Source organism: Aythya marila (assembly GCF_965140915.1).
Source record: "Aythya marila genome assembly, chromosome: 3".
NCBI lineage: Eukaryota > Metazoa > Chordata > Aves > Anseriformes > Anatidae > Aythya > Aythya marila.
In genome coordinates, this window is record NC_139044.1 from 36,970,597 (window position 1) to 36,982,795 (window position 12,199).

The window sequence follows — 12,199 nt, forward strand, 5'->3', positions numbered from 1 at the left end:
GGCCTGCTAATGTAAAACCTTCGCGCAGCATCGGCAGCATTCACAGAGCACACAGATTTCACGTGACATCAATGTTGTCCTGTTGGTTCAGAGACAGCACGGTTTTCCATTTAACCTTGGGGAGCAGAGAGCTCAGCGCCTCGACTGTATTAACCTTTAGCATGCGCCGTAACATTTACGCAAGAATAAAGTATTTGGCGCCCACATCTCGGGGAACAAAACATCACATCGAAAGCTGCCCCCAGGAGGCAGGCATGGCCAGAGGCCACATCCTCAAGTGCAGCGTGCAGGGTTACACAGGTGAGCCGGCCTCTCTGAGGGCAACCAAGGGGACCGCAACAAGGCAAGAAGCTACAAAATGAGATTTCAGAGATGGCTTTGTAAAGCTTTAGGAAATAAATATTTTAATATACATAGGTTTAATGGGACTTCAAGGCCAATAAGCTCTTTCTCTAGAGAGCTACTGTGACTGAGGCACTTGTGCTGATTAGCTTTACTCTTCTGCCAACCCTTGCAGGACGACCTTGCAGGCCACAGGATCCAGGGGTTAAAATCCCCCTTTCTCTCACGGCAGCCCCCTGAAGGAGCACCAGAGCCTAGGAACAGGCTCGGAGACGTATGGATGGCTCTGGGCAGGGGAAGAATCAGAAGGGCAGCAAACCTCTCACAGGACTTATGCACTAAGTGTTTTTTCTTCCAAAAGGGATGGCGTGCTTCTCCAGCTGGAGAGCCCGGCCTTCAGCCAGGCACCAGGAGCCCCCTGTCCCCCCCATGCCCCTCTGCAAAGACACCCGTGTGGCCTGGGCACAACACGGTTTTATGTAAACCCGAGGCCAGGCTGCCTGCCCCTGGGGCTGTCCTGCCTAGGGAGAGGCCGCAGCCGCAACCCAAAGCCCGAGACTGCCATGGAAATACTTGTGCCATCATCTCACTGCTAACTGATGGCATTCATTTTCAGTAGCACAACTTCAAAACAGCCCTGCAGTGCTCAGGGCAGGCGCCTCCCCCAGCTCCCTTGGAAAATGCAAATGCGCTCTTCCTAGATGCGGCTTTAAAATTCCTGCGTATTTTCAGAGACACTCCTCATCCGCTGCTCCAAGAGATGACAGTGCAGTAATGCAGCAATTACGGCTTTAACACTACGGCAAAAGCCATTCCGCTTTGTACGGAGGATTTATTACATTTAGCAGTTTATTTAGCATATCAATCTTCAGCCTCTTTCGCTGTTTGGGATTCCTCCCCCTGCCCTGCCCACTCCTGCCTCTCCCTCCCTCCAGTTAGGAGAAATCTCACTGAAACACAGCTCCCAGGCATCCTCAGTCAGACAGGGGTTGTTTAACACAGGAAAAACCATCAGGCACCCATCCCTAGCCCCCCCAAGCACTGGCACTTTCTGCATATTATGAAAATTACCACGTGAATAATTAGCGATGCTGCTTAGGAGCACTTCATAGTCAGAGCAGACCTACACTGGCAAACGCGAAAAAACTGCACGGGCTTTGGGGACTAACCAGATCCTTGAATTTGCGCTCCTGATCCCGTTAGTGGGCTTCGAAAGCAACTTTCAGCATTACATTTCTCTGCCAAGACTGCCCTCTTTCAGGAAGACTTTCCAGAGCTGTCTGTGGCAGTACCTGCATGCAGTGCTGCTCTGCGTGCATCGGGAAGAGGTTTCATTCACATCCCCAGTGCTTGGGGAAATCCTCTTCTCCTGGCAAGTCATTCCAAGGGGACGGTGTCACCGGAAAGCAACTTTGTGCCTTTGGAGACGTTCATGTGCTGCTGAGAGGCTGAAAAGCCACTTAGGATCTGATAAAGCATCCTTCCCTTGCAAAGAAGGCTTTAAAAGAGCACCACTGTGACCTAGTTGCACTCGAGGAAGCACAGGTTGGCTGCTCTGCTCTGTGTTAGTCAGGTAGCTGCCGGGGCAGAAAGCCTGCGATGTGCCATGGATCCTGCCCGCTGCTGTGTGCTTCAACCTGCACGGCCTTGGCAAGGGAACCCGAGTTACTTAGCGATTCACTGCCTCGGGCAGCTAAATGCAAACAGCCTCTGCTGTAAATTGCTAAGTAACTCGGGTTCCCTTTTCATGTAGCAGCCCTTTGATGCTTATTTTCTCTTCCATTCCAGCCTAAGCAAGGCAACAAAGCACCCCAGGCAGCCATCAGCTGATCCTTCCCCACCCCTGCATGGTCGCAGGCACAGACAAGCTCCTTGCTCCCACCACACACATCCAGACAAGGAGTCTCTCTCCATCCCAGCCCAAACCTGGATGCTCACAGAGAAGGTCAGCCTCGCCCTTTTGGACCGAAAGGAGCCCAGCCACAGACCTGAGCCCCAGGAGAGCAAAGCAGTGACCCTGGGGGTGGGCTGAGGGCAGCAGCTTCTTCCAGAAAGGCTACCAGAGCCAGCGTACATCTCCCGAGACGGGAGGTAGGCACGCATCACGCTGACACTGCTGACCTCAGGGTGGAGGGGTGAGCCGACAAAAAGCTGCCAGCGACATTAAAAAATGTCTCTGAATGCCTCATTACAAAGTACCTCTTTCTAAAGGACTGTAGATGTCTATATGCTAAAAAAAAAAAAAATCCACAAAACCTGTCTCACAGAACTTTAATGTCAAGCCTCAAAATACATGCAAATCTTGGCATATGAAGATATCACATCCATTTGTTATTTTAGTGTAGTCTCTTTCTCTTTTTAATAGCTCCACTAGATAGAATGTAAACTTTGCGTTTTACAGTAAAGCCCTCTACACATTTTGGAAAGAAATCATAAAAATAATAAAATGATTTTGTCATGATGAGCTCCACAGACAAACCGTACAAAAAGATATCTAAATAATTTTAAAGTATTGTGCTAGCAGTGTTATAAGACCAAGAAGGACCACGTTTAATATTTTACATCTATGAAAAATCTGCTATCAAAATAGAAATGCAACTCTGTAGATTTACTAGGCTTATAAGAAACACAGAATTCCCTAGCCTAAATCACTTCAGGCAAGAGCATTATAAGATAAGACTAAATCACAAAAAGAATGAAACAGCAAGGCAGCTGACTGATACCAGTGAATTTAGCTAGGAACACTGCTTCAGTTAGGAGAAGATGAAGAAAATAAAAAGGAATTAATCTTCCTGGCAGCAAACCTAAAATTCTAGCGCAGCAAATAATCTCATTGTGGTCTGACTGAGGGAGAGGCTAGCGTCGAACCCAGCCGCAGTAATTCCCCCTTCGCCGTCGAGCCCAGAGGTCGCAGAGCGCCTGTGCGCTACGGTGATGCTCCCTGGGGTCCTCACGATGGAAACTGGACCCAGCTTTGAGCCACAGGCCCTTGCTGGAAACTGCCAGCACCAAGTCATGCGCTAAGGTGGATGGTGTAATTCCAGTACGAGCCACATCCTTTCCTCCACGGCAGGTGTAACCGTGTCAGCATGCAAACCTAGATCCTTGAAACAGAGGAGGCATACGTTTCTTGGCTAAAACCAAACTCCCTTCAGTGTAAATCACTTTGGATGTGTGAAAAGACTGTTTAATACTTGTATTTCACACTAATTTTCTCCTTCTGGCAAGCAGCAGCACAGCATACTGCACTTTCTGCTGAACTACGCTCCACTGCATGCTGGCTGCTGAAACTGGGAGAAGAGCAAGCTGGGACTGGTACCCAACCCAGGTGCTTTTTAGGAAGACTCTAAACAGAGACCAAACGTGTCTGAGCTTTGCTGTGACTCCAGACGAGATGCTGCAGGTCTGTAGCAGAGGAGCAAGCAGAAAGCACAAGAGCTGGAAAAACCTCCAGGATTGTAGAGGAGACAACCCAGGGCATAAAAGCTGATTTTACTGCCCAGCATGAGGTATCATAGAGGGCACTTCTGCAAACCTTCACAAGTACCTCCAAGTGATGACTATCCCAAATGATTTTTCATCACCAGGAAGCTTTTGTATTTGCACCCTTTCCAGACCACTTTTAATATACTAAACAGCACATAGCTATTCATTTAGTATATTCTCTTCATCTATTATGAATTTAGGTTCCCTTTAAATAATCCAAGGACTACAGAATACAGATTCATACAAGCAATAAGAAAAAGGTCCTGTACAAAATAGAGAAACTTCTCTCAACAAAGAGTAATAAAAGGGAAATCGAATAAACAGATTAAGAATTACATAAATATATGCATATAGAATCAGTAAGATTATAATGTCATACATACAGATCCCGAGGGCTTAACAATGTGAACAAAAATAAGAGCAGACATGCTGAATAATGTTTTGATGCCTGAGTGTTTGTATGCTCAAAACCTAACCTTGCAGTGCTTTTTAACCACTGATGGGTGCAAATGGAGGTTAACGAATATAATTCAATACAAGTCACGTATTTAATACATACGAACTTGCCATTGTCTTCAGCTATATGTGCTGAGCATGTGACTTCAGTTTTACCAAGTCTATATGTTCAAGATTAAGACTTGGACAATGATTCGTTCCTTGTCCTGAAGGCATGAGACTTGTTTAAAATGTAATGTTTTTAAAAGTAAGCTTTTATACTGTTATATGCTTTTTTGTTTTTGTTTTCAGTTTCTGAGTCTGTGAAGTTCTTTTTTTTTCCCAAGTGTTCCTCTACATACACAAGGTTAGAAAGTTGTTCCCTAAAACATAAATAAAAAGGCAAGTTTCTCACATAATCATCTGATTTTGAGAGTTAGGGTTTTAAAGGAAACAGCAAGTATCATGAGACTTGTGATAAAATCACAAGTCAGCAGCACTCTCTGAAAGTCTTCTTTCTCCTTTTTGCCAAGATTAGCTTTGATGTCTCAGTTATTTCCATCTGACTATATCCATTACTGAGAGTGTGTATTAACCATTGAATAACGCATCACAAGGTTCACGTACAAATCCCAGACCAAATCACAGTCCGGTCACAACTGACACTAACAGTTTTCCCAGACCATAGTATTAGCTGGCTTGATCTAAAAGGATTAAATTTTGACCAAAAAGGATTAAAGTTTGGAGGAAAAAAAAAAAAAAAAGAGAGGGAAAAGGAAAAGAAGAAAAATAAACTGGACTGAACCAGACAGTTATTTCAGAAGTACGGTGAACTCCCACCTAATACCTTTCAGGCTTGCCTCAGAGTGCTCTGTAGAAGAAAGCAGGAACCCACCTCAGCTTTACACACAGGGAAGCTGAGGTACAGGCAAACCACAGCAGCACGCTCTGCAGCACAGAGAGGCCCCAGAGACAGATCTGAATCTCCTGACCCCCAGCCCAACAACATCTACACAAGACAATAAAACATTCCACTCTCATGAAAGCATGTATTTAGGATGGGAAAGCACAGATCTTGTTTCCTCACCAGAATCAGTATCATGAGCATCCGGGAGCGTGAGATGCAGTCCGTTATGCTTTTTGATCACTGGTGTTTCGGTCACACTACTTCCTTTCTCAGAGCCACTGTAAAGAAACAAAAACATGTTATCTAGCCACCTTTCAGCAGGGAGACAACGTTCTCCATGAAGCAGGCAATAATCTCATCTGACTGTCTCTGAAACTGAAAATTTTAGGTGCTTCTTGAAGGTGCCTTTGTTACACCTCCATCCAGCAGTGGATGACAAACCTGGGCACTCAGAGACACCGTGCCCAGCAAGAGCTCCAGTGTGCATGCCACTATCAGTTTATTTTATCTAAGTGCTGGGGTCTTTGTCAACCACTGGATGAGGAACATGTTGCCAGCTAGGATGCCAGATGATAGAAGGACAACCATTAACACCTTCCTCCTCAATCCCCCCCCCAAAAAAAGAACCAATGTCCCTTGCTTTTTTCTGTAGGATTTATTCACAGGTCTGCTGTGATAATCCTTTTGAAACAGACCAATTACCACCTTCCACACAGGTGCTAATTTCTTCATTTCAGAAAGATTATTATTTCCTCTTCCACCTTTGTTCTGTTTGAACAGAGAAGGAAGATAAAAGCTACCACACAGCACTGCTTTATGAAAGGGAGATTATCTGGTCTGCTCTGCTTCTAGACTTCAGTCCTCACAGCAGAGCTTTTCCAAAGGGAAACTCCAATAAAAATAAAATAAAATAAAATCCCGTGCCTAATGAAAATTACTTGCAGATCTCCTGAGCCTTCCTGTCACCACATAGACTGCCATCCCCCTAGGATCAGATGGTGATGATATCTGCTCTCACCATCCATTAAGGGACAAAATATCCAAAGGAAAAGTGACTGCCCTGGCTACTTCTTCTGGCACACTTCCAAGCTTGCAGCTCAGCCTTTGGATATTATTTCTCTCAGGAAACGAGATGTCACAGAACCATCATTGTGATAGATGCCCAGCCTTCCAGTTCAATCAGCCTTGTGGTACATACCGCATGGGATTCCCTTGAATTTGCATTGATCCAGCAGAAGAATTACCTTGGGACTGCCATTTGTTGTTTTTATAATTATTTTTTAAACATGATTATTCTGTTATCACAAAAAACAACAACAAGAGATAAACTAAGTCTTGTCCTTGCCAGTTAATATTCTTGGACTGAAAGCCACTTAATTCATCACACTGGTAATCGTATTTATGATAGCTAAGTAACCTCTTACTTGGGTTTTGGGATGAAATATTATAGGTTCTCTTAATGGACCCTGACTTCTTGGCCATTTGACTACTTGCCCAAATCTCTGGCCTTGACTCGGCCTCCCTGTTTTACACACTGCTTTCCATACTGCTGTCCCATTTGAAGTTATCGAGTGGTGACAGATACAGAGGAAATACCCATCTCAGTACAACCAGAGGGACAGCCTTTTAACTAGGGAAACAGACTGAAAACCACGAGGACTACATTCTGCAAACAAGCAGCTTCCAACAACTTTAAGCTTTATTCTGAAAAAGGCCTGAAAGTGAACCACACATTGAATACTGCAGTACAAGGCCTTCAACCCAGAGAGCCTTTCCAGGCACCGTTTTGGTGCACGTAGCACGGCCTTTCAGTGCATAGGGACAGCAGCCAGATGATTTCCCTTCCACAGATGGCACTGGAAGGCTGGCAGTGGGACACTGAATGTCACTCCACCACCCCTGTTTGTAAAGGTAGTTGAGACGGTAGATAAAATGCTCACAGAAATTGCTGAAGGAAGCGTTTGACCGTGAGAGGCTGCAGAGGCACCAGCAGTTTGGTTCACCAGGAAGAAGGTGAGAGGGCACTTGAGCAAGACACACGAATACCTGCCTGGGGAGAAAACACTGGGCCCTGAAACGCTCCCTAGTCTAGCAGAGTCACACTAAGTTTGCACAGCTGAGAAACCAAGGTCAGAGAAATGCAACCAACTATAAGTAAAGTGAGATTTAACTCTGTGGGTGATGAGCTATTGATTGAACTAATAGAGAGTTTGGGGTGTAACAGTTCTGAACTTCACAGAAGAACAGGCTTCTCTTTTCCAAGACGCCCTAAAAAAAGTATGCATCCACGTCCCACTGATAAGAAATCCCCTTCAGTTCCTTTTAAAGTCCAGCCTTGAATATTTTACATATTTGTTAGCTGATACTGCTGCAATTTGCTTAAAACAAGGGCCTTCCTGTGCCACTCTACACAGTCTAAAATTGCAGGTATCAAGTTCATTCTTGTTACCTTTCAAGCACTATTTCCTAATAAAAAGTGCTTTCTGAAGTATTTCTTGAGAAAGACAAAAAGTCCCACTGGGAATAGCAGAGAAATACACATTAGAGTTTCTAAAAGCAAAAGCAAAGCTATTTGTTTTGTTCAGGCTTCTATGGCTAAAGCTTATCAAAAACCTCTAAAGCTATCCTATCTTGTTTTTTTAAATGTAACAGCCAAAGCACAGCTTGAGATCCAAATGCAATCCAAATTCTTGAACTATTTATTTCTCTGTCCTCCAACTCAATCTCTTCAGTCTCAAGCTTGCACCCCCCTCCTTGCAACTGTAAGTTGCATCCAGTCCTGTATGTTCAGTGCAGATTTGATCAGCTTCATGAGGACTAATCACGGGTATAAAGATTATTCCTGTGAGAAATACAAGACTGAAGCCTTAGCCAAGGATATTAAAGCCTATGGAAATCAATGATTTCAGCAGGTAAGAGACTATTTCTCTAGCACTGTGCAAACACCTTGATTTTAGTGTTTGGTCTGCTGCTCACTAGCTAAACCAACAAGGAATTACCAAGAATCCCTCAGGAACACTTGTACATAGACATGCACCATTCTGCACATCCAGTTCTGGTGTTTATAAAACCTATGTAAGTGCATGCACAAACAGGGGATCAATAAAACCTTTGACACCTGACATGAGTGTTCCATTAAGCACGCTGTCCTCTCCATCAAACATAGTGTCTATGAACATTACAGGCAGAAGGTAAATATAGTGTTGGGATAACATTCCCAAGATAGTTGTACAGCGGTATCACTACTGGGACAATAACCAAAAGATATGGGAAAAAAGAAAATTCAAGCTGGTTGCTTTCATACTTTCTGAACTTTTATCTTTTGGAGGGGAAGCAGGTGAAGAAGATAACAAAAAAGGGAACATTGTTTAAACTTTTTTTTTTTTTTAAATCATGGATTGAAATATGACTTTTTTAAACAGTACTGTTTGTTACCCTTTTTGCAAAGTAACTGGACAATTAAAAAAGATAACTGTATTCCCATTATAAAATCTGAACTTGTTAGACTGTGAAGAAAACCTACCTGTGCTGTAAAACAGAATATACCATCTGCCACAACTGCAACATATGCCTGCATGTCACCAGAGCCTCCTCAGGTCCTTTATGCATCCATTCCAGTTTTACTTTGGTGAAGAGTAAGCTGCAAGATGAAAAAGAACAACTTCTGCTTTATTGGCACCTCAAATGTGGAGAATCAGTATCACTCTAGCGAGATCCTGGCAGCCAGCAATTTTTTTTTTACTTCCTTTGTATGTCCAGCTCCAAAAGAAAACACCAGAACACAAAACATTTCATTTGGCTCAAGTTTGATTCCCCACAAGGAGATGAGAGGATTAACAATATTCCTCAGCTGCAGTCAAATTTACGTCACAAAGCTGGCAGGACAGTGTTAAAAGCAATGCATTACAAAGCTAACAAGGTGAAATATACAGCGAATCTCATTTTATTGTGGACAGCATTAAAAACAAAATAAAAAGGAATCACCATAATACATAACCCAGATTGCTTTTTTAGTCTGGCATCCTCCTAGAGCAATGGCTTATATAATGAATTTCAGGCAAAATGTGAGAAAAAAAAAAAAAAAAAGAAAGAAACAAACAAACAAACAATACACTTAATATACCCAGACAACTATGTAATGCCCAACAGAAAGGAAATATTTCCTCTTCACCCCAGCTGACATCATCTTATGCCCCCTAGGTAAGACAACTAATAGCCCTTGTACATTTTTTTTTTTCTAGGTAGTATAAGTTTAGCTACTATTCTTATACCTAGAGACTATGTACCTGCACAGACTATGGGAGGTCAGCAGAATTAGGTCAAGCTTAGGTTAGAAGACAGATTCAGTAGTGACACAACCCCCACTTGCTGCTAGTATGGCTTTTAACATCATCCTTCAGGAAACTTCTACCTTTTTTAACTGCCAAGATCATTGATTTTATTTCTTATGTACTAAAGTAGATTTACATCTCAACTTTAAATGTTTTAACAAAGTCCTAGGTCTATATATTTTGATTTTGCTCAATATGGTTAGCAATCCATCCACTAGATGTACATACACACATACAACAGCTGAACGTCGAAAATCTTAAAAGTCAGTACTGTGAATGGGGGCTTGCAGACCCCTGGGGAACCCAAACAACTTCAGGAAGAGACAACAGCAGGTGCAATCTCTTATAAGAGAAGACTTTGCAGCTGAATAAGAGATTCTTCACTTGCAATGATTAGAAATCTGCAGCCAAGTCTCTGTAATTCTTAACTACGCTCGTGTGCTAAAGTAGCAGTCCCATTCTGTATGAATAAATCTTATTTTTTCAGGAGGAAAAAAGCCACCAAAACACAACCCAATCTTATCATCTGCTACAGCAAAGTCTGCTTGTGGACACTGCTGCAGTTTGATCACACAGCTCAGGCTATCAGCTAAATTCCCCAGGTACAAACTTAGGCTAAGAAAGGAAGATCAATATTCACAATCAAGGGAATTTCATTCTGTCCTTTACAATTTTACATCCCTACTCTGTGTTTACCTTTTATGTTCTTGTTACTGGCCTGAGCAAAAAAAATGCTAATTAAAACATCCCCTCTTCTTCAAGTCCCTAAATGAAAGCAAGTGCCCTCGTTATGATTCAGTTACTCACTTTGGGGCTAGATCCATGAACAAATCAAAAATCACATAACTTTAGCAACTAGCTCTGCAGTGGAACACTACCACCAGGTCTTGGAGATGCCAAGCGTGGTTAGCTGTTGTGGTAATTTGCCTCTGGCATAGTGCTGTTCATGTTATTGTGCAATAGTATAGCAAAACCAAAAGGCAAGCAGGAAGAACGTAAGTAGCAAAAGGAATTAAACTATACTGACAAGGGTAGCAAACAATGCAATTAAACATAATTGCATGCTGGAAATAAAATCAGTACATTAGGCTATACATGCTATATGCTGTTTGTATTTCTCAGCTCCTAGTAAGCTTGGCACCAGTAAAAACAAAAATACAGGGAAACCACTGAAGTGAAGTAGGTGACACAGTATCACTCTTATCTTAAGCTTATCGTTTTATTACTGAGATAGCACTCCTGCTACAAATAAATCTAATGGGTCTTGTGTCCTATCAGTGTCTGCACTGAACTCCCAGGGGCACAAATAAAAAATTACGTATGCACAGATCTCACTTTATTGTATTTTCTTAATATCATTCTAGTGTACTTTTGTATGAAGCTTGTAATGTTAAGCAGAGCAGACTCTTAAAGAGATTCAACATATAAAAATAGCCCTGAGATTATCAATACAGTCATTGGTAATTCTGTTAGCCTCTGAAAATGAAAACAGACTGATTTGGGCTAAAGCAAACATATAAATTACTGGTACATAAGCATAGGAAAAGAGAGCCAAAACCCTACAAATCATTCCTGTAATGTGTATCATTTCAGGGACAGGAACAATGGAAAATAACCAGTGCTTACTCTTGATACCGGACTCGAAGCTCCCTCTCAGAGCAGGTTTTCTTTTATCACGTACGTGGACAGTATCAAAAGCTTCTGTTCCCTGCAGTAAGGTCAGGTTACTTGCCACAAGCAAGCATCCCGATCTATCACAGCAACATTAACTGTCAAATTAAAATCTGTATACAGTTGACTTTGCTGAGATAAATTCATTTGTCTGAAGCTCTGAAAATTCAAAATTAGGTTTCACCATTTCAGTAGTATAAATGACAGAAATATCACTGTAATATGCCATGCATTGACAAAATTAGGGGCTGGAATACTGGGAGGCCTGAGACAATTTTCAGCAGAAAGAAAGCTGTTTTCTTTGACTTCAGCAGGCATTCAACATCTGTCTTCATAAAGGCCGATCTCAGCAGGTCTGAAGGTCTGGCCAAAAACTCCTACCTAGCCCTCCTGAGAACTTTTTAATGCCACACGGCTAAATGCTCAGCCTCTAAGGTCTCTTCATACTACCCACAAAGAAAACAGGCTGTTCTTGCTTATCTCTGAGAATTTAATTACTGAGATTTCATTTATTAATCATTGATTAACGAACAGTTAATACTTATTAGCAGAAGGTTTCACGTGTGCATACAGCATATTATCAATGGTTACAAGCACATCTGTGGAAGAAGTTGGGAGACGCTATGTTTAGTAATAACCCATTGACTTTCTGGAAGCTGTAAGAGTATATAAAGATTTATTAAGTAGTTAATTAAGAGTTTTTAAAGCTGCTTTAAAATGGAGTGTTTAGAATTAAATGTAGCCCTTTAGCCATACATTTTCACAGCATCACAATGGGATCTCTGTGCCCTACCATATGACAAGCAATAAATAATACTAACACTATAACAAACAACAACACATTCCACTGACTTCAAGTTTGAGAAACTAAATTAGGAATAATGAGCGTTATGTAGTTGTTTATCTATACATTTAGCCATCCCCTGGCTGCTTTTAACCCTTCCAGTTCACCAGAGCTGGATGGACAATTATGGATGTTAGAACAGAGATACCAAACCTCTGCAACTACTATTTGTACTTGGCGTGT

At 42.3% G+C, this 12,199-nt stretch overlaps 1 protein-coding gene across 2 annotated transcripts in view; it reads right to left on the reverse strand.

Moving 5' to 3' along the window:
- The window catches only part of TTC7A (tetratricopeptide repeat domain 7A), a 164,127-nt gene that overhangs the window by 47,611 nt on the left and 104,317 nt on the right, over nucleotides 1-12,199 (reverse strand). For both annotated transcript variants that reach the window (XM_082756289.1, XM_082756290.1), the window contains 2 exons: nucleotides 8,694-8,810; nucleotides 5,351-5,448 (listed from right to left, as the gene is read on the reverse strand). In XM_082756289.1, the coding sequence (XP_082612415.1) occupies nucleotides 5,351-5,448; nucleotides 8,694-8,810 (215 nt within the window). The remainder of the gene's footprint in view (nucleotides 1-5,350; nucleotides 5,449-8,693; nucleotides 8,811-12,199) is intronic.